This window comes from Mustela lutreola, chromosome 11 (genome assembly GCF_030435805.1).
Source record: "Mustela lutreola isolate mMusLut2 chromosome 11, mMusLut2.pri, whole genome shotgun sequence".
NCBI classification, from domain to species: Eukaryota; Metazoa; Chordata; class Mammalia; order Carnivora; family Mustelidae; genus Mustela; species Mustela lutreola.
In genome coordinates, this window is record NC_081300.1 from 68612302 (window position 1) to 68638856 (window position 26555).

At 41.7% G+C, this 26555-nt stretch overlaps 1 protein-coding gene across 1 annotated transcript; it reads right to left on the reverse strand.

The window, feature by feature from the left end:
• Nucleotides 1-267: 267 nt before the first annotated feature.
• Nucleotides 268-21108, reverse strand: DRG1 (developmentally regulated GTP binding protein 1). The gene is made up of 9 exons (XM_059140949.1): nt 20918-21108; nt 19954-20077; nt 18203-18378; nt 11069-11138; nt 8558-8727; nt 6293-6423; nt 4990-5157; nt 4599-4721; nt 268-905 (listed from the first exon to the last, which is right to left on the reverse strand). The coding sequence occupies exons 1-9, from the start codon at nt 20957-20959 to the stop codon at nt 806-808; spliced, it is 1104 nt and encodes a 367-aa protein (XP_058996932.1). The 5' UTR covers nt 20960-21108; the 3' UTR covers nt 268-805.
• Between the last annotated feature and the right edge of the window lie 5447 nt (nt 21109-26555).

Sequence of the window (26555 nt, forward strand, 5' to 3'; positions counted from 1 at the left end):
ATAATACACAAACCTGCTCCGTTCAGGTAAAGGAAAGTGACCAGTGGTAACAGCCAACATTCACTAAGTACTTCTGGGCCAGATACTACACTAAATATTTTACAACTACCATCTCTCCCTTAATACTAACAGTCTCCACTCTAAAAGGTAAGTGCTATCACCATCTCCGTGTTACATAAGGAAATGGGACAATTATAAAGGTTGTGTAATTTATGCAGGGTTTCACAGCTAATTATTAGTGGCCATGCAATTCAAACTCTTGATGCATCTGGTTAGAGTACTTTACTCAACTGTCACATGACATTATATCCCAAATTGACCAGCCTTGCAGGGAATTATCAGTTAACTTACATCATGTCCTTCCTCTTGCCAGTATCACCTGCAAAAGACCACTTGAAAAGAGTGAAGGCCACATCCAGTTGGAATAGTTTCCCATGACTAAACATCAAGTAAGATGTTGTAGTCACATTTTTGATCCATTCCACACTTAAGACCAAGCTCCCAAGCACCCCTTCTGCAGATGCCTCACAGTACATACCCGTCCTCATTCAGTACAACCCAAAACAAATGCTGATGACACATGAACTGCACATAGCTGGCTTGGCCTACCAGGTCGTTTATGCAGTTAATTTACAAGGTGACACCAAGTTAAGACAAGTAAAGTTCCAGCTTGGATGCCTTCATCTCCCTCCCCTAAATCCTGATTCACTGGGCTGCCAAAGCTCAAAAGGGTTTGGGGTAGGGAATAGCTGGGTTATGGGAATAGCTGCTATGGTTGGCCCAGCAGATGGGCAAGGGGAAGGTTTCACTTCTTCACAATCTGAATGACATCCTCGTCCTCCAACGTATGATCTTTACCCACTTTTTGAGGATTGTGTTTCACAGAGAGACCCCAGACCAGAGCGCTGTATGGAAGGGGGAAAAAAAAAAAGTCAGTGTAAATAATCACCTAGCTTCTACCCTAGCTACCAGGGTGTCACCTTTCTGCTTAGATTTAGCATTCCACCTCTTAAGAACCCTAGGCTTGCAACATCCCCTCACCCCAGTCAATGACTACATTCAAAGCCCATAGGCATTAGCTTCCCCAGCAGTATGGCACAATGGAGCCTTCACATACAAAGTAGCAAAGACTTCTGGAAGTTGTGTGGTTCCTCTTGTTCCAGAGTCAATTTAGGAAAGTCAAAGAGAAAAAACACAAATGAGAAATATAACAAGACTAGCTTAAAATTAAAAGAAGAAAGCATGGATTATAGAAAAATACTCTAAAATAATTCAGATTAGAAAGTCTTATGGTGTCAGTTATAGATTGCCTCAGAACACCAATTTTTATTGGATCTATTTAAGCCATCAGTGGGTACTCAGAAATATAGGACCTCCCTCCTTAGCCTTGCTAGGAAGATTCTCTCTCCCTTCCAAGACACCATAACTGGTATGTTCTCCAGACTTTTTTTTTTTTTTGGAATTTATGAAAGTAATTTTTTTTAAGATTTTATTTATTTGAGAGGGAGAAAGAAAGTAAATGAGAACACAGCAGCAGGGGGAGGGAGAAGCAGACTGAGCCAGCAATTTTTTTTTTTTATCTATAGGCCTCCCATACTATGTTATGTTAGTGATGGACACTGAGACCTGCCTCACAAAGGCTAAGAACTATGTACCAAGGGATAGAAAATGGTGGCCACACCATTTGTTGCCTTTGCAACAAAACATCTTTAAAAACCTATGCTCTGGAGCATCTGGGTGGCACAGTTGGTTAAGTGTCCGACTCTTGATTTTGGCTCAGGTCATGATCTCAGGGATGTGGGATAGAGCCCAACATAGGGCTCCATGCCCCTCAACCCCCAAGCATGTGCTCTCTTCCCCAATCTCTAAAATAAACAAATCTAAAAAAAAAATAATAATAATAACCTATGTTCCAAAAAGAAATCATTGAACAAGATTTCACTTTGCAAAAAACAAAAACAAAAAACAAAAAATAGGTAACAGGAACAAATACAAAAGCATTTATAAGACATAAAATTTTCAATGCACTAATAAGGTAAATGCAAGGTAACTATTTTATAATCTTAAACCAGAAAACTAGCTGGTTTTTTTAAAAGATTTTGTTTATTTATTTGACAGAGAGAGCACAAGTAGGGGTAGCAGTAAAAGGAGAATGAGAAGCAGGTTCCCAGGGAGTCCGATGTAGGGCTTGATCCCAGGACCCTGGGATCTTGACCTGAGCCAAAGGCAGACGCTTAACCATTTGAGCCACTGAGGTGCCCCTAGTTTTGTCTTTTTTTTATTATAAAGATTATTATTTTTTTAAAGATTTTATTTGAGAGAGAGAGAGAGACAGCATAAGAGGGGTGAGGGTCAGATGGCGAAGCAGGCTCCCTGCTGAGCCAGGAGACTGATGCAGAACACAATCCCAGGCCTCCAGGATCATAACCTGAACTGAAGGCAATTGCTCAACCAACCAAAATGATGTGAATCTTGTAACACAGAAAACACATAGCCACCCAGGCACTCCAAGATTATTTATTTACTTGAGAAAGAGAGAGCATGCTAGAGAGAGAACATGAGCACATGAGCAGGGGGAGGGGAGAGGGAGAAGCAGACTTCCTGCTGAGCAGGGAGCCCAATTCGGGACTTAGTCCCAGGACCCTCGGATCATGACTCAAGCTGAAAGCAGACACTACCTACTGAGCCACCCAGGCACCCGAAAAACTAGTTTTTAGCAATCATATTCAGTGCCTGCAGTAACATCAGTGCCTCCCATTTTGTTGATGGCAATGTAAATAGGTCCAGCCCTTTTGGAGCAATGCAGCAAAATATACCAGAGACCATATTATCATGAATCCTGGATTAAAGAAATTAAAAGGGAAAGGTCTGTGTGTGAAGACAAGAAAACTATGTAAAGTAGCAATAAATAGGAAAAATGGGATTATAAAATGATGTGCATCTTGTAACAGAGAAAACACATAGTAAATGATCAAAGGACATGTGCCTGTAATTCAAGGACACAAACAGAATACAACAAGGACAGATGTTGTAATTAGCAGGTCTAAAGCTGAAAATTTTTTCTATTAAGATAGTTAAAATGTTATTTGTTCCATAATTAAAAAAAACAAAACAAAAAACAGGAAAATAGTTACCAAATAAAATTCCATTTGCTTTGAAATGTCTTTTCTTCAAAATATTTTTCTCCCTTCTCATTTAATTCCTTCATTAACTTACAGTTCTAGAGGCTTAGAAACGTGTTCTGCCACCATGGAAGGCAAGACTTATATAGAAATCTATGAAGTTTAGCTAACTTCACAAGACTCTCCTTCGCTGATTCAAGTATATGCCAAAATGTAAAGGTCTAAGGTTAGTGGAAATTAGCACGTGGAATACAGTTGTTTTAGATCAAAGGAATGTAAGATAAAGGTCTTCACTCTTTCTTAGGATAAGAAACAAGTATTTCTTAGGATTAGAAACAAATATTTTTTTAAAGTTTTTATCTTAATTCCAGTTAACAGTGTTACACTAGTTTTGGGTGTACAATATAGTGATTCAACATGTATCACCCAGTGTTCATATCAATTGTGATCCCCATCACCCCTTTCACCCATTCCCCCAACCACCTCCCCTCTGGTAACCATCAGTTTGTTCTCTATAGTTAAAGAGTCTGTTTCTTATTTCCTCTTTTTATGCCCCCGTTTGCTCATTTGTTTCTTAAATTCCACATATGAGTAAAATCATATGCTATTTGTCTTTCTCTGACTGATTTCACTCAGCATTATACTCTCTAGCTCCCTCCATGTCGTTGCAAATAACAAGATTTCATTTTTTTTATGGCTGAATAATATCCTATTGTGTGTACATATACCACATCTTTCTATCCATTCACCAAGCGATAGAAAAAAATTGTTCTACAGTGGTTACGTGAGCTGATAATGTCAGAAGAGTGGTTAAGGGATATAAGGAAACCCCTTGTACTCTTTTTTCAACTTTTCTGTAAGTCTAAAATTAGCTCAGGGGTGCCTGGGTGGCTCAGCGGGTTGAGCATCAAACTCTTGGTTTAGGCTCAGGTCATGGTCTCAGGGTCGTGGGATCAAGCCCTATGTCAGGCTCCGTATTCAGTAAGGAGTCTATTTGAGATTCCCTCTCTCTTTGCCCTGTCCCCACACATATGTACATGCACACTCTCTCACAGATAAACCTTTAGAAAAATAAATCAAAGTAAATAAAATTAGCTCAATGAGTTCAAAATAAGGTGTCAGAAATTTTTTTTTTCAGCCTGTATCAGCAATGAAAGTATATGAAGGAGATTTAGGGGCATTAAAGCATGCTTAAGGTTTAGAAGGGGTCTCAGTACCCACTGGAGGCCAGTAAGATGCTGTCAAGAAGAATTAACATTCGTTCACTCTTGTCAGCCCACCTGACCTGACAAGGCTTCTAGAGCACTTCCTGCTCCAACTTGGCTGGTTTTAGAAAGACACTGCAGAGTTCTACCCAAGCAAGCATTTTTGCAACTCCTCTGAAGCCATTTTCTTTAATGGTACCCCAAGAATTGCTAGTTATTGGAATCAGGAGCTCATAGGGAAAAGAAGGCACTACATGTCCATGATACTTACTATTTAAATTCTTTGATAAGGTTTTTGTGAATCTTCATGCAAAAATCTTCCACTGTAGTCCTAGAGTAAGGCAGCACCACTGGAGATGTATAATCTGGCAACTGGCCTTTGGGTTTGGTGTAACTAGAACAGAGAGGAAGCAGAGGTTGCCTACTTCTTAGAATGTTCCATGTATTAAATGCAAATCAACCCTCCATCACCCCTGAAAAGTTCATAGATAACCTCCAATTAAGGAAGAAAGTGTCCTCAATATGGCCTAGCAGATAACAGAAATTTACTTATTTATATCTCCAAAAAGAGACAAATTAGGTCAATGAGCTCCAGACAGTATCCTTTTAGGATAGTCTGGTTTAATTCCTACAGTAATATGACCCTTTCTACTAAGACTTACATCCTCACTAGTTTCAGATAGTCCCAGATCTTTTCCAATAGGTCATCAAAATTCCAGCGATGATGGGCAGAAATGGGTACACAGTGAGGCACCTTATAGATGATATCCAATTCCTCAATGGAAATCTGATCTATCTTATTCAACACGTAGATACAAGGTATATAAACTCTACAGAAGTAAAAGAAAAACAGGACATTAGTCTGGAGCTGTGGACAAGACTCTCTGTGAATATCAGCATCCCCTGACCCAGGACCCCAAATCATAGACTTGAAAAACGTAAGAGTCAGATCAACCCCTCAACCCCACCCCCAAAAAGGCTTCCTATCAAAGTAAGGCAGAATATCCAAAAAGTGAACTATGAGTTGAAAAGTAACAAAACTCAGGCCCAAGTCTGAGCCATGCAGCTAACTGAGAGATATCATAAGGAACACAAGCTTTGGAATCACAGAATCAATCTACTCCCAGCTCTGTCACTTCCTAGATCTAAATCCCTTGGGCAAGTCTGAGAGTCAATTTCCCACAAAGCTGTTTTATATCCCGTAAGTGTAAATATATTTGAACAATATATTTCATGAAAATTTTTTTAAAATAAAAAACATAACAACTAACAATGTCACAATCCTAATGTCCATATCAATACAGCAGCTAAGGATACTAGTAATTTATAGCAAGCCACAACTTTTCAGGCTTCAATTGTCTCCACTTATACAATGCCTAACACAAAGAATTGCCTTTGTTTGTTTTCAAATGAGAATCAAATAAATCTATCAAATAAAAAAGAACAAATGAATAGGAAAACAACTGAAGAATATTATGCTCAAATGCCAAAAAATTTTAACAGTGGCTTACATTATTATTTGATTTAAAATACTAATAATTTTTCATGGAATAGGGCTTCAGCTACACACTTTTAGGTTACCCTTAGAAAGAACAGATACAGCCCAGCAAACTCTGAGTTCTTTACAATAGCAAATAGGATTTCTCAGATGGATTAATTCTGAGAGTAGACTGAAAACTGCTCTCTTCCACCATCACGTGACACAGCTTAGGGAAAGGCCTACTTCACAGCAAGTAACAGAAGTGGAGAATTTGACCACTTCTGGTCAAATTTCAGACCAAAGAAGAATGTTAGAAATCAAAACCAACCCTTCGATTTACAGCTAACAAAACCAAGGCCCACTATTATTTGAGATAGTAGCACAGCCAGTTAGAATCAATGTCTTCCAGCTTAATAATCCAATACTGTTTCCACTACAAGACTTCAAATTCAAACCTGGGCACCAGACTGTACACTTAATCACACCTGTTTCCTTCCACCACATCGATGAGGTCATCTGCTGTGGCATCACTCCGCAGCGTCACATCAGCATTGTGAATTTTGTATTCGGCCAGAATGCTCTTCACAGTTTCAGCATCCAGCTCACTCTGAGGGCACTGCATGTGCACAGAAGACAGTAAGTGGTCACAGAGCAAAAAAAATCTCCCAAAAGTATCAGCATGCCTGGATAATCCTAAAGTACAAATTCATTTCTAAAGTCTGTTATTCTCGATGAGAGTAACTGACTTTCATCAAGTAATACCTGAAAACTAATAATCTTTCCAAACTCAAGTGAAGGTGCTGTGGGCTGAATCACTCCCACCCAAATTCGTATGTTGAACCCCTAACCCCAGTTATCTCAGAATGTGACCGTTAGGATTAAAGACAGCATCTTGAAAGAAGCAACTAAGTTAAAGTGAGGTCATATGGATGAACCCTAATTCAGGGGACTGACATCCTTAGAAGAAAGGGAGATTAGGATACAGACACATAGAGGAAGACCATGTGAAGACACCAGGAGAAGATAGCCATCTACAAACCAAGTCGAGGCCTCAGAAGAAACCAACTCTGCTCATACCTTGATCTCAGATACCTAGTGCCTCCAGAATTAAGACATATTAAATTTCTGTTGTTTAAGCCACCCGATCTATGATACTTTATTACGGTAGCCTTAGCAAACAAATAAAGAATACTAAATGTTCACACACACACACACACACACACACACACGAAAGAATACTAAATGGTCAAATTCAACCATTATAACAGGATAATGAGAAAGATCTTCTGGGCAGGACAGCTTAACTCTGTGCTAGTCATATCACCTGGACCTCTGAATGTTATATGTTCTATAATGAGAAGCAAGCAGAAGCGGATAGAGTTGATCACTCCTCCAATCTAAAACAGTTTTTTACTTGACTTCCAAGATTCCAAACTCTCCTGGTTTTCCTCCTTCTTCGTCTAAAAAAACCTTATCTGCTGATTCTTCCCAACTCTCAACCTATAATCACTGGAGGGGGACCATAAGACTCAATCTCTGAACTTCTTTTTCTATTTATACTCATTTACTAGTTATCTCAGATGAGTTCATGGCTCTAGAGTTGCTATTCACCAAATTTATACCTCCAGCCTAGATAATTCCTCATATGCCTGTCTGATCATACTTGGGTGTCTAGCATCTCAAACTCAATACCCTTATCTTCCCCGCCCCTCCAATCTTATCCTATTCAAAGTCTTACCATTTTAGTAATTGTAAGTCCTACCAGCTACTTTCAAAATCTTTTGATAATCAACCACTTTTCATCTCTCCCACTATTACAACTCTGGTCCGAGAAACATCACTTCTTGATTGGCTTATTGCAATAAACTCTTAAATGGCTTCTTTGCTTCTGTTCTTCTGTTCTTAACCCAATCCAATCTATTCTCAACAAACAGCTAGAATGATTCCACCAAAACCTAAATCAAATCATGTTTACTCCATTGACAGGAACCCAACCAAGAATTAACCATCTCCTAAAAAGTAAAAGCACATATGTTCTGACTTTATCTCCTACCCCTGTCCTACTTGCTCACTCTGCTGTTCCTCAAACATCCAAAGGCATGCTCTACCTCAGGGCTTTGCACTTGGATATTCCCTCTATATGGAATGCTCTTTCCCAAGATAGACCTTCTGTTCACCCCTTCACATCACCTTAGTGAAGACTTCTCTAGTCAATTCTCCCACCAACACTCTCCATCCCTTTTCCTAGTTTATTTTTGGCCTTAGATTTAACATCATCTAATATATCATATTAACTCATTAATTTTGTTCACTACTTTTCCACATAGAATATAAGGAAAGATTTTTGCCTATTTTGCTCTCCATTCCAACCTATCCCTCTGTCCAAGAAGAGCCTAAAACAATGCTTGGCTCATGGTGGGCACCCTATAAACCTGCACTGAATGAATGAAAACACATTAGCAGCCATCTACTTCATGTAAGCATTAAAACTGGTCTATAAAGAAAAAAATAATAATAAAAATAAAACTGGTCTATATTTCCATATCACACCAAATAAATATCCCAAAAGAAGAAATGAAGTTAAGTCTGAGACTGATTCTTGTCCTACTCTGAAAAGTTAGAAGGTCATTGTGTTACCTCTGTTAGGGCTGGCAGAAGCCAGGTAATTTCCAAAGGTCAAAATCCCTGTGCCTCAATTCACTCTTGACCCCAGTCCCTTCAGCAGCCTGCCCCATATCATCTCCACTTACAGTGGCCGTGAGATTAATGCCTCCTTTATCCTTCTTCTTAAAGCCAATGTTGGGGGGTTTGCTGTTCAAGCGAATGCCAAAACCTTCCAGCTCATTTTCAATTATCTTTTTATGTCCCAAGGGTTTCAAGACATCCAGAACAATCAGGATCAAGTTACATGTTCGGGCCACTGAAGAATGGAAAAAATAATTCATATCCAAGCAAAGTTCACTGAAAACTTATCTAAGCCAAATACTCAAAAGCTGACTAGGGTGGGGGGCAGTGGAGTTCCATTAAGACAAAGGATTTTTTTTTATAAATACACAAACATACATGAAGTTCTTAAAGTTACAAAGTCTATGCCAGAAATCAATTTGCAATGTGTGCCTCATTTTTCCACTGGTATATCTAGATGTGTTAACTTCCAGATACACTAGCTGAAAAACAAATCAGAATGAAGGTAAGAACCGAGCACTAACCTAAATCCCTGAAAAAGTTTAGAAAGATTTAAAACAGATTCTAAAAACATAAGACTTTATGCTTGGCAAATTCATAGTCAACTTATTATCAGCGTAATTATATATATATACACAAACATATATATCATATACATATTACATATATATTATCAGTGTAATTTACAAAAAAACAAATTGTGCCATGTTAAGCATATGGTTTAAAGACAAATGTATACACCTATATAACCACCACAGGGAAGTATGAGAACATTTCCATCACCTCTGAAATCAATCTTCCTCTTGATTCCCAATCACTGATCTGCGTCACTAACCTATCACCACAGGTTAGTTTACATTTTTAAAAATTTCATATAAATGGAATTATACAAAATATAGTCTTGTGTGCCTGGCTCTTTTAATTTAGCATAATGTTTCTGATATTCATCCATGAATTACCCTAATACATAATTCTATAAACAGCTAAATGAATAATTTAATATAAGGATAGAATAAAAATACTTTCAAACATGAAAAGACAAAAATTTACCTATCATTTATCCTTTTCCTGGAAGTTTACTAAAGATTGTGCTTCAGGAAAACATGAAAATGACCCCAAAAGACACTGACTCCAGGAAATAGGGGAGCCCACAAAAAGACATAGAAGAGAGCCTCATATTGATTGCCATGCAAAAAATCTGTAGCTGCACTGTGCAATACAGACTCATGGGGCTACTTAAACTAACTAAAATAAAATAAAATTTGAAATTCAGTTTCTCAATCACACTAGTCTCATTTAAAGCACTCCCAATAACCACACATGCCTAGGGGCTACCATTGTGGAGAACACAGAGTTAGACCATTTCCTCTACTGGACAGTGCTGCAACCGATCCAGATTAAAGCAAGAAGACAGGGTATACAAGGGTACTGTCAGGGTTTGGGGAAAGAACGGACTCAGTTAGACTGATTTGGAGCTATATTTAACTATCTAGGAAAATACTGACTAATAGGCATTTGATCTGTTAGGACATTTGAAAAATATTAGCAAACACAGAAAAGTAAATTAAAAAAAGAAACAATCATTAAGTCCATGAAAATTTTAAAAACAGACTTCAAGAGAAAAGAATTAGCATTGAACAAAAGTTACATATTCATAGGATGATAATGTAAACTATGACTGGTAAGTTAACTAAAAACTGTGATATAATTTATTTGAAAGGAGGGGGCAAGCTGGCTCAGTCAGTGGAGCATGTGACTCTTGATCTAGGGGTTATTAAGTCTGAGCCTCATGTTGGGTGCAGAGATTACTTAAAATTAAAATTGAAAAAAAAAAAAAAAATGGGGGGACCTGGGTGTCTCAGTTGGTCAAGCAACTGCCTTTGGCTCAGGTCATGGACCCAGGATCCTGGGATAGAGCCCCGCATTGCACTGGACACCCTGCTTGGCAGGGAGCCTGCTTCTCCTTCTGCCCCTCTCCCTGCTCATGCTCTCTCAATAATTAAATAAATCTTCAAAAAAGAAATGAGAAAAAAGGTATAGAGGAGAGCTAATTCTCCACCATAACATGAAACCAATAAATGACATCTAAAATTAATTAATCATGAAATAACAATATAAGCATAATATATGAAAATATGAAGTGAGTAACAAAAGGAAGAGTTGAAGAGTTGATAACAGTTGCCAATGGGGAATAACTGGAAGTGAGGAAAAGTGGAAAAGCAGATTGTTGCAATTTATGATGACCCTTTTATATTTTACTTGAAGTAAAAGAAGAAAAGAAGGCAAGGCATGAATAGGAGTCAGGAAACCCAAGTTCTAGTTCTGAATTGGCCACAACTAGGGCAACAATGGACTGAAGCACTTCACTTCTCCCATCCTTAGTGTTTCTCCTCAAATGGAGATGTCGACTTACTTTCTGAAATCCCTTCAAGTTCTGACATCCTACTCCAGTAAGAAGTCAGGTAAAACTATGCCCTTCATTGTGGTAAACTCTCGAAAGTCCAAGAATCCCCAACTAAAGGAACAGTACCCAATAAAGGGATGATATCCTAGGATGGTGGCTCTGGACCACTCACCTGCAATGACCTGACGGCCTCTACCTTTCCCATCCTTGGCACCTTCAATGATACCCGGAAGATCCAGGAGCTGCAAGATTAAGGATAGGATAAAGAAGAGAAGGGAAAAAGAAGTCATAAATCTGAACAAACAGAATGATTTCAAGTATCCAAAGTATAAAAGATCCAAATCCAACCTTCTTTATGAGTGTACTATGCACTTAAATGTCAGTTTTCTTATATACTTTTTAGTAAGTTTTTTATGTATTTTACCTAGTTTAAAATGCCTAACAGGGGCACCTGGGTGGCTCATTGGATTAAAGCCTCTGCCTTCGGCTCAGGTCATGATCCCAGGAGCCCCATATCGGGCTCTCTGCTCTGCAGGGAGCCTGCTTCCTCCTCTCTCTCTCTCTCTGCCTGCCTCTCTGCCTGCTTGTGATCTCTGTCTGTCAAATAAATAAATAATAATTTTTTAAAAAATAAATAAATAAATAAAAACAAAATGTCCAACAACCCTGAGATAAGGATATTAGCTGAGATTCACAGAGGTTAAGCGATTTGCCCAAAATCGCAATCCTAATGAATCAAGTAAGATTGTAACTCACATTTTGAGGACCAAACCCATTATTCTACAATTATTATCTTCTAGGGGCGCCTGGGTGGCTCAGTTAGTTAAGTGTCTGATTCTTGATTTTGGCTCTCAGGTCACTCAGGGTTGTGAGATCCAGCCCCATGTTGGGCCCCATGCTGGGCGTGGAGACTACTTAAGACTGTCTCTCTCCCTCTGTTCCCCACCACCTCTCTAAAATAAATAAATAAATAAATTTAATATTGTATATATATAATGTATATTTTTTATTTATATATTTTATATATTAAATATATATATACATTTCTTTTCAGAGCCTCCACACCAATTCCTTACTGTGGATAATAGTTGAATCTTGATATTCACGTGATACATACTGAGAGCTTTGCAAATCCTCCAATTTACAAAAATTTCTGCATTCTTTTTTTGCTGTTGTTCTTCAATTTGTTAATTTTTAAATTTTTTTTGTTAACATATAATGTATTATTAGCTCCAGGGGTCTGCAGTCATTCTTAACCAGGCGAGCACATAATAATCACCTGTAAAACTATTAAAAATGCAGATATCCAAGATATCCAAGCCCCATCCTTACAAATTCCAGTATATGTGCTGCCAAAGCAAGCACCCATCCTTACAAATTCTAATTTGGAAGGGCAATATAGGGTTCAGATATTGATCTGTACTTCAAAAGGTTCCACAGGTGACTCTGATGTGTCCCAGTTGAAAAATGACTGTGTAACTGCCCAGAAAATGCAGTAAAGGTAAAACTTCACAGAAGTCATAGTGTATGTACATAACAATAAGAACATAAAAGCCAACTTCATAGCACACAAATCAAATGCACATCTCAGCAAAATTATAAACTATTATTTATAAACCCTTAAAGAGTCCACTGAAAACAGTTAAGAGCATATAAATGATCTGGAAATATCAAGGGTCTTCTATATGGCCAATACTGAATTATCCACATAAATGGACCAGAAACAGAGTGGCAGCTTATCAAAACATTTAAAACCAGCCTTTGCTATAAGCCTATCTGACATTCCAAAAATATATTTCATGTTAAATAAACCACATGGGGGTGCCTGGCTAGCTCAGTTTGAGAAGCATTAAGACTCTTGATCTCTGAGTCTTAATAAGCCCCATGATGGGTGTAGAGATTACTTACAATGAATAAATTTTTAAAATAGCTAAATAAACCAAAATGAAAAAGAACTAATTCAGGAGGTGCTTAGTTCAATTTTTCCTTCCTACTCAAAGCTCCTCCCTATTCTTCGCTAAATAATGTTACACCTCTAAGACTAATACAACACACCAAACTGAATTACCCTTTTATAATTTACGTTGACTAGAAAAATAATAATTTTTTAAAAAGATTTTGACAGAGAGAGAGAGAGAGAGAGAGCGAGCAAGCACACACACAGGCAGAGCGGCGACAGAGGGAGAGGAAGAAACAGACTCTCCATTCAGCAGGGAGCAAGATATGGGGCTCGATCCCATGACCCTGGGACCAAAACCCAAGCCGAAGCAGCCTCTTTAACTGACCGAGCCACTCAGGCACCCCAGAAAGATAGTATTTTTTTTAAAAGATTTCATTTATTTATTTGACAGAGATCACAAGTAGGCAGAGACACAAGCAGAGTGAGAGAGGAGGAAGCAGGCTCCCCGCCGAGAAGAGAGTCGGTTGCGGGGCTCAGTCCTAGGACCCTGGGATCATGACCTGAGCCGAAGGCAGAGGCCTCAACCCACTGAGCCACCCAGGTGCCCCGAAAGATAATAACTTTTTTTTTTTTTAAAGATTTTTTATTTATTTACTTGTCAGAGATAGAGGGAGAGAGAGCGAGTGAGCACAGGCAGACAGAGAGGCAGACAGAGGCAGAGGGAGTAGCAGGCACCCTGCTGAGCAAGGAGCCCGAAATGGGACTCGATCCCAGGGTGCTGGGATCATGACCTGAGCCGAAGGCAGCTGCCCAACCAATGAGCCACCCAGGCGTCCCAGATAATAACTTTTTTAAAAAAGAAAGATAATAGATTTACAGTAGAGAAATCCTGCAGATACCACCAACTGATGGATGTCAACATCACCAATTAAGACATATAACATCATGAATCCTGTAAGATGCATTGAGGACACACCATCATTTCATTGTATTCTTGACAAAATACATAATACCTCAATCTAATTGTGAGAAAACATCTGATAAACCCAAACTAAGGGACATTCTACAAAACAACTAATCAATACTCTTTAAGTGTCAAGGTCTTAAAAACAACTAATCAATACTCTTTTAAGTGTCAAGGTCTTAAAGGATAGGACTGAGTAACTATCACACATGGCAGGAGAATAAGGATGAATAAACACAACATAGGATGATCCCAGATAAAATCTTAGAAAAGGACATTGGTGGGAAAATTGGTAAAAATCTGAATAAAGTCTGTAGTTTAGTGACTATTCCAGCAATGTTAATCTATTCCTGCTAATTCTCCTGTGATTAGGTAGGATATTCACATAAGCGGCAGCAACATGAATGATACAATAAACCTCAAAATAATGATGCTGAATGAAAGAAGCCACCTAAAACAGAGTACATTTATATTTACACATGGTCTTATTTATGTAAAACTCAACATGTAAACTAATCTGTAGTGATAAAATGTAGATAAGTAATTGCTTGGAGAGAAAGGGGATCAGGAGGGAAACGGCATACAGAAACTTTTGGGGATGGTGTGTTTATGATCTTGATTGTGATGATGTTTTCACTAGTATATAGCTATGTCAAAACTTAGCAAACTGTATGCTTTATCTGTAGTTTATTGTATGTGAATTATACCTCAATAAAGATGTTTGAACATAATCATCAGTTGTTCTTAGAAATTAAGTCTAGAGTCTACTTCAACTCTCCCAAAGATTCTACCATCTATTTCTAACACTCAGTAAATCCCAGTCTACTAAAAAAATATATATATTACTTCTGCTTAAAAAAATACATATATACACACATATATCAGCAAAAGGCTTTAAAAGTGTATACTGGGGCGCCTGGGTGGCTCGGTGGGTTAAGCCGCTGCCTTCGGCTCAGGTCATGATCTCAGAGTCCTGGGATCAAGTCCCGCATCGGGCTCTCTGCTCAGCAGAGAGCCTGCTTCTCTCTCTCTCTGCCTGCCTCTCCATCTACTTGTGATTTCTCTCTGTCAAATAAATAAATAAAAAATCTTTAAAAAAAATAAAAAAATAAAAAAATAAAATAAAAGTGTATACTGAGCCTAGCTAATGTTCTCAAAAACACAAAAAAGAAAATCCACTGGATAATCTAAAACTCTGAAACCTAGAATATGGCTATAAAAGGCCATCTGAAAGAGAGAATATTAAGCTAAGAGAAAAGAGCACAGGCTTTCTATCATAACTGAAAACCGGGAAATTTATTGAAGCCCCTACAAAAGTAAAAATACAACCTAATTTAACTTTTCTTGACAGAAATAATTTTTAAAGTTACATCAAACTTTTTTTTTTTTTTTTTAAGATTTTATTTATTTGACAGAGAGAAAGAGAGAGAGGGGGAACACAATCAGGGGGAGTGGGAAAGGGAGCAGCAGGCTTCCCACTGAGCAAGGAGCCTGATGCTGGCCGAGCCAAAGGCAGATACTTAATGACTGAGCAACCCAGGCACCCCACAGCAAACTATTTAAACATGGCAACTAAATTTCAGACAATATCAGGATGCTATGGCCGTAGACATGGAAACTAAATTTCATTCAAAAAATAACCCATGCTTTACACATCTGAATTTTATATTACAACCAAGAGACAGGAGTAGTTTTTTTTAAAATCATGAAACTGTATGATTTTAAGAATTCAATATTAAACTAACTCAAACTGAAATGCCTTTAGCGGTTAAAGCAGCTAAATGTACAAGTCAATTATTTATACAGGACAAGAGGAGTCCTAGGGACCCTAGGAAGGTGAAATTAAGCCCCATTTTAAAACTGAACATCCATTCTGCAGGCTAATATCTGCCTATGTGATAACATCAGTTTGCTTTATAACCTCCCCAGTAAGTGGTGGTTCAGTCACTACCTAAAAGACCTCCACACAGTAATTTATTACCTCAAGAGGTACCATTCCATTTTTAGGCAACTTCACTGTTAAAACCTTCCTAACAAAAAACCAGAAATTTCCCTCCTTATAATTCTTATTAAATGGTTCTAGCTTTGTATACCTCTTCATCCATGTCACAGATAATGAGTACTCTGCCACAAAACAGCTATTTAAAAAACATAAAAAAAATAAAATTCAAAGGTGTTCATTTTCATCCTGTCATGCACACCTTAACTTGGTTTCTAAAGTCGGTGGGGGGTGGGGGAGAAGGAAAGTGCACAGGCAGAAAAGAAAGCATCATGCAAAAAAAAGGGGGGGGGTGGCTAACAGGTCAGGAGACAATGAAAGGAATGCTTTGTGGGAAAGAAAAGGAAAGAGAGGGTTAAATAGTTTTTTTTTTTTAAAGATTTTATTTATTTATTTGACAGAGAGAGATCACAAGTAGGCAGAGAGGCAGGCAGAGAGAGAGAGAGAGAGAGAGGAGGAAGCAGGCTCCCTGCTGAGCAGAGAGCCTGATGCGGGACTCGATCCCAGGACCCTGAGATCATGACCTGAGCCAAAGGCAGCGGCTTAACCCACTGAGTCACCCAGGCGCCCGTTAAATAGTTTTTTATTCTGATATACTCAAAAGCTCTGAAAGAGGTGTCAAGAACATCTCATCAAGGAGCTGCTAAAACTGTGATTATCACCAAGACTCTAAAACCAGATGGCATCAAGTAGTCCAGATATGCTCAAGCATCCTCATTCTTGTTATATACATTTGGGCATGGAGTCCCTGAAAGGTCCATGTCCCACCACGGTCTTTGCATGGCCAGGAAAAAAAGCCATTGAAAATAACACTAAGGGGGCGCCTAGGTGGCTCAGTGGGTTAAGCCTCTGCCTTCGGCTCAGGTCATGATCTAAGGGTCCTGGGATCAAGCCCCACATCGGGCTCTCTGCTCAGCGGGGAGCCTGCTTCCCCCTCTCTCTCTGCCTGCCTCTCTGCCTACTTGTGATTTCTCTCTGTCAAATAAAAAACTTAAAAAAAAAAAAATCTTAAAAAAAAAAAAAGAAAAGAAAAGAACACCAGGACATTGCTCCCTTCCTACTTCAGATCAATAAAGAAGCACAAATGTACCTCACAACTCACTGTGTAGCTTAGCAGGGGAGAAAACGAATGCTTACACCAACAGTTCCCAAATAATGAGCCAAGGGACTCTGGAGCACCACATGGAACTTAAGGGTGGCATGGGATATTCTAAATTTCCAAGAGAAACAGTATTCTTGATATATGTCACACAATGAAGAACTACTAGCTCCACATAGCTCACAATTTCAACATTACATCCAACTACACTGCTTTCAGTTGTCATATCCAAATCTTTGAGAAGTTAGATTTTTCATTAGCTGCTATGGTAAAAAAGCACCACACAAAAATCAATGTGGAAAAGGTTAACAAACGTGATTGTATCCAGTCTGATTCCAAAAGTTTGAGAAATTATGTGGTACCCAACAATGCACACACCCCACTGGTAAATAAATAACTGTGGCTGTAAGGACATAAATACTTAAGCTGTTTGGACCTAACAAACAGACCCATTGGGTATTTCTTTTGGCCTGGAGCATAATAAAAATATTACTGGGACAAGAAAAGGTGTCAGGAAATAACTGCTAAGACACTAAGGGTGCTGTGAGCCAAGAAAGTCTGGGAACCTCCGGCCTAAATTCAAATGTCATGGAATTCAGAATCTTGCCTTCTCAGCTAAGCAGCCAGTAAGAATATGACCCATTAAAGCTTACATTTACATATACCTTCTTTTACACCCAAAGGGACTCTTTATTTGCTACCCCTAAATCCATCACCTAAGAAATACTTCTCAGGACATAACTTCATTAGGCCTCAGAGACAAGAGTTATCTTCTAAAAAGGATCTCATCAAAAAATACAAAAACAAAAAATAAAAAGGATCTTACGTTATTTTATTAAGAAGTTTCTAATGGTTCCTAGCTACAGGTAAGAGAAAATTCAACTGTCTTAGCAGGCACACAAGGCCCTTCATAATTCAGCTCCAACCTACTTCTCCAGATTCAGTTTCTACCATTCCTGTCCCAGGCCTCAGCTTGTACCACAGCAAGCTATTTACCATTATGGCTGCCTGAAATTGCCCTTTACCTTCTCTGGCTGATGAAATTCTGCCTGAATTTCAAGACCCACCTGCACTGTTATTTTCTACATGAAGCTTATTTTAACTCTTACCAGACCTTGCCCCAATATCCTCAGGTGAAAAAATAGTTCCTTCTTTCCCTGTGTTTTCACAAACACTATCCCACTGCATTACTGTCTTTACGTACTCTTCTATCTTCCTTGCTAGACAGGAAGGGCCTCAGTAGATCAAAGATCAGGTCTGCCATACAGAGAGCTTCCAATAAGTGCTTTTTACATGAATGAAAGAATGGATTTCTTTCCGTCTGTGGCCTGAGGCCTGACTCACCTGGATCTTGGCACCTTTGTATCTGATGACACCAGGCACAGTGGTCAGAGTAGTGAACTCATAGGCTGCCACCTCAGAATATACCCCTGCCAGGTTACTAAGCAGTGTTGACTTCCCCACTGATGGAAAACCCACAAACCCAATTCGAGCATCACCTGTCTTGGCCACATCAAAACCTAAAACATCAATAAATATCAAAAAGAAGAAAGTTATCTCTTGAAGTGTTGAGATTCATGAAATTCCTTTCACATTCTGGCAGTCTATCCATCTAGAACATATATCTCCAACTTTCTACAGTTTACCTCTCCAGAGCTTAAGCACACAAAATAGCAATAACATTGCTTATTTATTTTTAGATTTTATCTATTTATTTGAGACAGAGAGAGGGAGTGCACAAGTGTTGGGGGTCGGGGGGTAGAGGGAGAAGCAGGGAGCCAGACAGGGCTGGATCTCAGGACCCTGAGATCATGACCTGGCCAAAGGCAGATGCTTAACGGACTAAACCACCCAGGTGCCCCTAACACTGTTTAATGGAGTATTTATTTAGAAACTTTATTCCTCTACCACAGTTATACACCTTTCTGGTACCCACAGTATTTAACAAACATTTTATAATAATGCATGTAAAAATGGGTGGGGCGCCCTGCCAACTCTTAATTCTGGCTCAGGTCATGATCTCAGGGCTAAGAGATCAAACCCAACACAGAGCTCTGCCCTCAGCGCAGTCTGCTTATCCTTACTTCCTCCACCCCCGTTTGTGCGTGTATGCACATGTGTTCTCTCTCTCAAATAAATAAATATCTTTAAAAAATGAGTTTCTTCATATGTGGACTATAACAAACAAAACAAATGCAAAAAGAGAAACAAAAAATTAGACTCTTAAACATAAAGAACAGATGGTCACTAGAAGGGAGGTGGGGGGGATGGGTGAAATAGGTGAAGGGGATTAAGAGCCCATGTATTGTGATGCTCACTGAGTAAGTATAGAATTGCTGAATCACTATATTGTATACCTGAAACTAATATAACACTGTTTGTTAATGTTACTAGAATTAAAAAACTAACTTTAAGTAAAAAAAGAAGTTAAAGTTTTTTAAAAATAAAATTAAATAAATAAATAAAATAAAAATGGGTTTCTTTTTTTATCTTACAAACTCTAGGAACTGTATGACTGACTGGATTTTCCTTCTTTTTCTTTTTAAATGTCTGCAAATGAAGCCAAATTCATGGCCCTCCTCTGGGAAGTATATAGATTTTATGACATTATTTTTGGTCCTAACCTTATCTCTCTTGGCTTCAAATTATTCTTCCTACTTTCACTTCTCTTTGTATCAATTTCTTTCCTTATTTCTTACCTCGATGATGTATTTATGTATTCATGTAAGCCAATGAAAACCTATTTTGGATCAATACAGGATATTCTTAAGGATGCCCGGCTGGCTCAGTTGGAAGACCATGGAACTCTTGATCTCAAGATCTTGAGTTCAGGACACCTCTTGGGTGCAGAGATTATTTAAAAAAAAAAAAATTTTTTTTAAATATAGTATATACATAAAACTCTAGTTTATCACTTAGACAATATTCATTTGCCTTTGAAATCAGCAGAATTAAATAAACATAACTCATGAATTAAGGATTATAAAATACAAATCTACTATCATAGAAATTTTTAAATTACCTTAAATGATACACCTATATTATTTTGCCAGAAATTACACCAAAAAAAATTTTTTTTGAAGAAAAACACAAACCTTCTCCTGGTCCTCCACCACCACCACCTTTTGGGGTAATGAGCTCTCTACGAAGCTTAGCAAGGCGAGCCTTAAGCAGCCCTAGGTGGTGTGCTGTGGCCTTGTTCTTTTGAGTCCGAGCCATCTGTAAGGAAGGATATCACAGCCATAAATCAGAAGCAGTTCCTACAGGGTAGAATACCCAGAATGAACTCCCACCCCCGAGCTGGGAATGATTTTTTTCAAGATCCTACCTGATGCCAATATACCCATTTTAGTCAGACATAAAAAAAAAGTGAAAAGTCATCCTCTTCATTTCCCACTCCATTTCCCTCATTACAAAGCAAACAACTGAGGCCCAAATAGAAGAAACATGACCAAGATCACTGCAATCAGCGCCCAAAGATCAGACTAAAACTAAGATGCGAAGTCCTCCTCTACTGCAGGTACCTGGCATGCACGATCTGATGTAAGGTCACCACTTTTCGGGATTTTAAAAGGCTCTGAGCACTTCAAACAACAGAATCACATAGTAATTCAGGTTGAATCAACATCTACTGCAGATAGTTATCCCAGATCCATTCCTGGGACCAATACTCTGGGAAACGCTGTCTTCAAAGATTGGGGAAAGGGGGATGGGTTTTGGGAGATGATCAAAGATACTGAGTTCGTGAGCGGGTCAGGGCTGGAGCAGGGGGGCGGAGAAGACTGTGTTGCTCTCAAAAAAGACTGAGAGGATCGATGTTCGGACAGGAGGCGAACACGGAACGGGGTACCAACCAAGGAGCAGGGGTGTGGAACGCGGCTGAGAGAGTCGGGGGGATCCAGCGAAGGCTGAGGGGAGTCGGGGAACGCAGGATTGGGAAAAGCGGAGTCGAAGAACGCTGGGCCGGTCCTGACGCCGCTGAAGGGAGTATAGGCAAGAGCAACACTACCTAAAGAGGAACACTCTGAAGGAGAGTGAAGCGCCACCTGTGCCCATTACCTCGGCTTCAATCTCCGCGATCTTGGCTAAGGTGCTGCTCATGGTTGCGAGTCACGGGGACTTGTGGAGAGAACGCAGTAGCCTCCGAACAGATTGCCTCTCCTCACATAACCGTCCGAAGACCTGCCAAGGCCACCAGGCGCTACTGCAACGCGCAAGCGCGGTACTTTCTACGTCTCGCGAGATAGTTCCGCTCGAGGCTCACCGCGAGATGTACAGCTTGAAGTGGTCTCCTCCCCCTCAACCAACCCCGCCCCGTCCCGCGAGCCAGCGCGGTGTCATAGAGCCCGCGGGAGTGGGGGCCAGAGAGGCCGCCAGGGTCTGTAACTCCCTGAGCGCGCGGAGGGTCGCGCGCCGCTCGGCCCCGCCCCGCCCCGCCGGACCTGCGCCCACGCACTGTTCCGCGCCCAGCGCCTGGTGTGTGAGCGGTGGTTTCTCCCTACTGTCAGCTAGACCCGCAGCTCTAGGACCGAGGGCGTGAGCAATAAACACTCTCAAGCCATCTACTCCTCTTCCTCGCCAGCAGCGGCGGGTCCTGATGAGGCGGAAAAGCCCAATATGGCCGCCTCACTGAGATAAGGAACCCCCCCAGAATGACTTGGCACTTCTCCACTCAGTCACTTCCGCATAGCTTTACGAACTGCTGTGTGACCCCAAGCCAATCAGCTATGCAATACCGCGAAAAATCCCTAGTTTGCCTATAAATATCCGCCCCAATCATAGCTGGGTGCTCAGACATTGGGAACCATCCCGCTGAGCCTGCGGGTGTTAATAAAGCTGTGTTGTGTCCCACTTCTCTGCGTGCCGCTTGAGTTTCTTGGTTGCCTCAGAACTTCCGCAACATTTGGTTCCCTGATCGGGAAACTGAACCCCGCTAGCTTATTGTGCCACCGGTGTGGGACCGGAGATGGGCCATGAAGGGCAGCGGAGTGCCTAGCATAGGGTTTGCGTGCACCCCACTGATTTCGAGGGACCCGAGGCTGGGTTCTCCCGGACAGCTGCGGCTCGTCTCCGCCCTGCTGGACCAGCGATAGGAGACCGGGGACAGCTGGCTAGATCCACCCGTTGGACCAGGTAAGTCCCAGGGCCACTGTCTGAGTCAGACCCGTCCATCAGGACTGGAGGGGAGACTGATAACCCATTAGCCAGGCACACCCAGAGCGGGGTTATCCAGCCTGTTTGAATCTGAGGAACGTTTGAGTGTATGAGTGTGTCCGTATGGCTCCACCGCTTCAGCTAGGGAGTCTGAGTGGGCTGCACCCTGAGTCTCATGGGGCCTCATAGGGCATAATGGTCATCTACTCCACCGGGTAGCCTGGTCTGGGCCTTATACCGATAGACCTTAGCTAAGACGCTCCTAAGTTCCTGCCAGGGATGTGAGCAGGACAGCACCCAAAAATACCCACCCTTCGTTTGCAATGCACACTGTTCACAATGGGTGGGAAACCCAGTAAACCACACTGCCTTAGATTGTATGCTTAAAAACTTAAGGAAAGGCTTTAGTGCCGAATACAGGGTACATATAACCCGGGGACAACTGAGGACTATGTGAGCTAGAGTGACCAGCTTTTGATGTTGGCTGGCCCTCAGAAGAAACCTTAGACCTACCCACTGTCTGGCAAGAAACCCAGGACATCCAGACCAGTTCCTATAAATTGATTCCTGGTTAGAAATAGCCAAGACTCTTGTTTTCTGCCAATGGCAAGGGACAGTGCAGGATTCTCATTGCACAACCGACCAAGGGCATCTGAAGTAAGGCCACACAGCAAGGGGACCCAGACGATGAACTCCCACCGCCCTATGGACCTCCAATCCTCCCAACTGCATCGGCCCTCCTGACTGCACCTGAGGTGGGACGCGGCACACCACCACCTTCTGTTTCCAGACATATCCACCACCAGACATATCCTCCCCACCCCCTCTCACTCCAACACCATCAATAGCTCTTCCGGTGTCCCCAGCCCTGCCAATGACAGCTGTTTCCCCACCGCCTCCAACTCCCCAGACGCTGGTGACCCCGCAGCCAGTACCAGTTTCCTTGCCAACTGTTCCTGAGAGGGACCCCGCCCCAGAAAGCGAGCCACGGAACATCACACACCACCTCCGAATGTGAGAAATCCCTGCTTACCCGGTGCCCCTCTGAGAAACTCGAGATCCTGACAAAATTGGAGTAGATGGCAGCCCCCAACCAGGCAGACCCATTATCTACTACCAGCCCTTCAACACCACAGACCACCTAAATTGAAAAAATCATACTCCCACCTATTTGGAAAAACCACAGGCAATAATCAACCTCATGGAATTCATCTTCCAAATCCACTAAGCAACCTGGGAAGACTGCCAACAGCTCCTTCCCACCTTGTTCAACACTGAGGAAAGAAGAATTCTCCAGGAGGCACGTAAATGGCTCGAAGAGGTGGCACCAGTCGGCACCTTAAACCCTGAGGGATGGTCCCAAGAGTCTGCCCTGGACAACTGGCCTGGCTGGGACTTCAACACAGAGGAAGGCTGGAATGCCATCAACCACTACCAAGATGCTATCCTGTGGGGCCTCCACCAAGGTGCCAAAAGGCCTACTAACATGTTAAAAATGTCTGGTGTGACTCAGGATGGAGAAGAGATGCCTGGTAATTATGAGCAGCTCTGCAAGGCTTTCCACATATACACTCCATTTGATCCAGAGGCACCAGAGAATCAATGGATGGTGAATGCAGCCTTCATGGCTCAGTCAGCTGCTGATATCCGCTGCAAATTCCAAAAACTTGAGGGTTTCACCTGGATGAACATCACCCAACTACTAGAAATAGCAAACAAGGTCTACTGCAACCAAGACAACATATCCAAACCAGAGGCTGAAAAGAAAATGAAACAGAAAGTCAATCTGCTAGCTGTGGCCCTCCAACAAGACTCCCAACTACGTGGAAAAACAGGATGGTCAGAGGCATGACCTCAGCAGTGCAGAACCCTCAAAAAGGATCAATGTGCATATTGCAAGGAAATGGGACATTGGAAAAATGAATGCCGGAATCAGAAGCCCAGATCAAACAAGCCCTCCACCCAACCCAAGGCTCAGGCAAACCAAGATCCTGACTTCATTGGGCTAGCCAATATAGATCCAGACTGACAGGGACTGGGCTGTGATGTTAGGCCCCCGGGAGCCCACAGTTGATATGAACTTTGGGGGCCAAAAGATCACTTTCATGGTCAACACCTGAACAGAACACTCAGTAGTGACCACACCAGTGGTACCCCTAACAGAATGCACCATAATCATCATGGGGACCACAGGGAATTGGGCCACAAGTCAACCCTTCTGTCAATCTCAGACCTATAAACTGGGAGGACAGGTAGTCTCCCATGAATTCCTATATGCCCCAGACTGCCCACTACTACTATTGGGAAGAGACTTACTTTCAAAATTAGGGTCACAGATTTCTTTTGAGCAGTCGGGACGGGCCACCATGAATCTAAGCCCCACCAAGCCTGGGTTTATCATGTCCTTAAACACATCCTGAGATGAGGATGAACAAGACCATCCTGAAGCCAACCCTGAAGCCTTCCAGACCGCAGTTCCCGATGTATGGGCAGAAGATAACCCACCCAGGCTCACGTCCAGCGAGCCCCAGTTATTATAGAACTAAAAATTGGAACTCAACCTCAGCGGCAGAGACAATATCTGATCTCACAGGAAGCTCAGTTGGGCATACAGGCTCATCTGGGGCAGCTGAAAGAGGCAGGCATCCGAATTGAGTGCCAGTTTGCCTCAAACACCCTGCTGCTCCCAGTCAGAAAACCCAGTGGTGACTACCGACCCATCCAGGGCTTGCATGCTGTGAATCAATCAGGAGGCAAAGGGCCTTTTAAAGTCCTTGTTCCCGATGGAAACCCTAAACCCAGTGGTGCCCAACCCCTATTTAAGCCAGATCCCACCAGACGCTGCCTGGTTTACCCGCCTCTACTTGAAGGACACCTTTTTCTGCATCTGCTTGGCCCCAGTAGGCCAGTCCCTTTTTGCTTTTGAATGGACAGACACCAACTCAGGGCGCCAAATGCAACTCACTTGGACCTGGCTCCCACAAGGATTTAAAAACTTATCACAATATTCAGTGAAGCCCTAGCCTCTGACCTGGCCAACTTTTCCCAGGGCCAGACTGAATGCATGGTCCTCCAGTACATCGATGACCTCCTCATCGCCAGCTCAACTGCAGAGACCTGCCACCGAGCAACACTTGATCTCCTACAACACTTTTCAAAAAGAGGATATCAAATCTCTTGGAAGAAAGCTCAGCTATGCAGACAAGAAGTCAAGTACTTGGGGTTCATAATAACTTAAAACGAGCCCTCAGCATAGAACAGAAGGCTATAATAAATAGCCTTCCATGGCCAACTACTAGAAGGGCCCTACATGAGCTCCTGGGAGCTGCAGGATTCTGCCAGGTCTGGATATCAGGGTTTTCAGTCATAGCCAGGCCCCTACACGATCTACTAGTGGAACAGGAGACACAATCTTTACACTAGAAAGACACACAAGAAAAAGCCTTTAACCAACTTAAGGACCTACTTGGAAAGGCTCCAGCCCTGGGCCTACCTGACACCAGAAAACCTTTCTGTCTGTATGTCCACGAAGAGGATAAAACAGCTTTAGGGCTTCTAACTCAACCTTTAGGCCCCTGGGGAAAGCCCATGGCATACCTGTCCAAGAAATTAGAACCTGTCTCTTCCGGATGGCCCCCTTGCCTGCGAGCCCTGGCAGCCACCATACTCCTTATCAAAGAAGCTGAAAAGCTCACCCTTGGACAGCAGCTAACCGTAAAGATTCCCCACTCAGTAGTATCTCTGATGAATGGCCAAGGTCAAAAATGGGTATCAAATACCAACCTCACTCAATATCAAGGACTACTCCTGGAGAAGCCCCACATTACCTTGCAGACTGTACAGGTTCTCAACCCAGCCACGTACCTTCTGACGGAAGAAGGAGAACCAGAACATAACTGCCTGGAAATCATTACTGAAGTGTATACACCAGGTCCAGACCTCAAGGATGGACCTCAAATGCCAACCTCACCCTATACACTGATGGCAGCAGCTTCCTGAGTAATGGTTCAAGAAAAGCGGGCTATGTGGTCACCATAGCCATGAAGGTCCTGGAAGCTAAAGCCCTCCCTGCTCAAAGAGCTGAGCTCTGAACCTTAGTACGGGCGCTTATGTTATCAAGAAACAAAAAGGTCAACATATACACAGACTCAAGTATGCCTTCACCACCTAACATGTACACGGGGCAATTACAAAGAAAGGGGGCTCCTAACGTCCTAACATGGAAAGACCATCAAAAATAAAAGGGAAATTCTCCAATTGCTAGAGGCGGTATGGGCGCCCGGAGCCTAGCTGTCATTCACCGTCAGGGACACCAGAAAGGGGATAACGAGCCTGCTACTGGAAATGGCCTGGCTGATCAGGCGGCCAGAGAAGCTGCACAGAATGGGCAACTAGCCATCACAGCACCTGTCACTTCCTCCCTACAAAATCCCACGTACACAGCTGCCGAAAATAGCTGGGCCAAGACTGAAGGAGCAATCCAGCACCCGCAGGGTGGTGAATCCCACCTGACGAGTGATTGTTCCTTCTGGCGGCCCTCGCC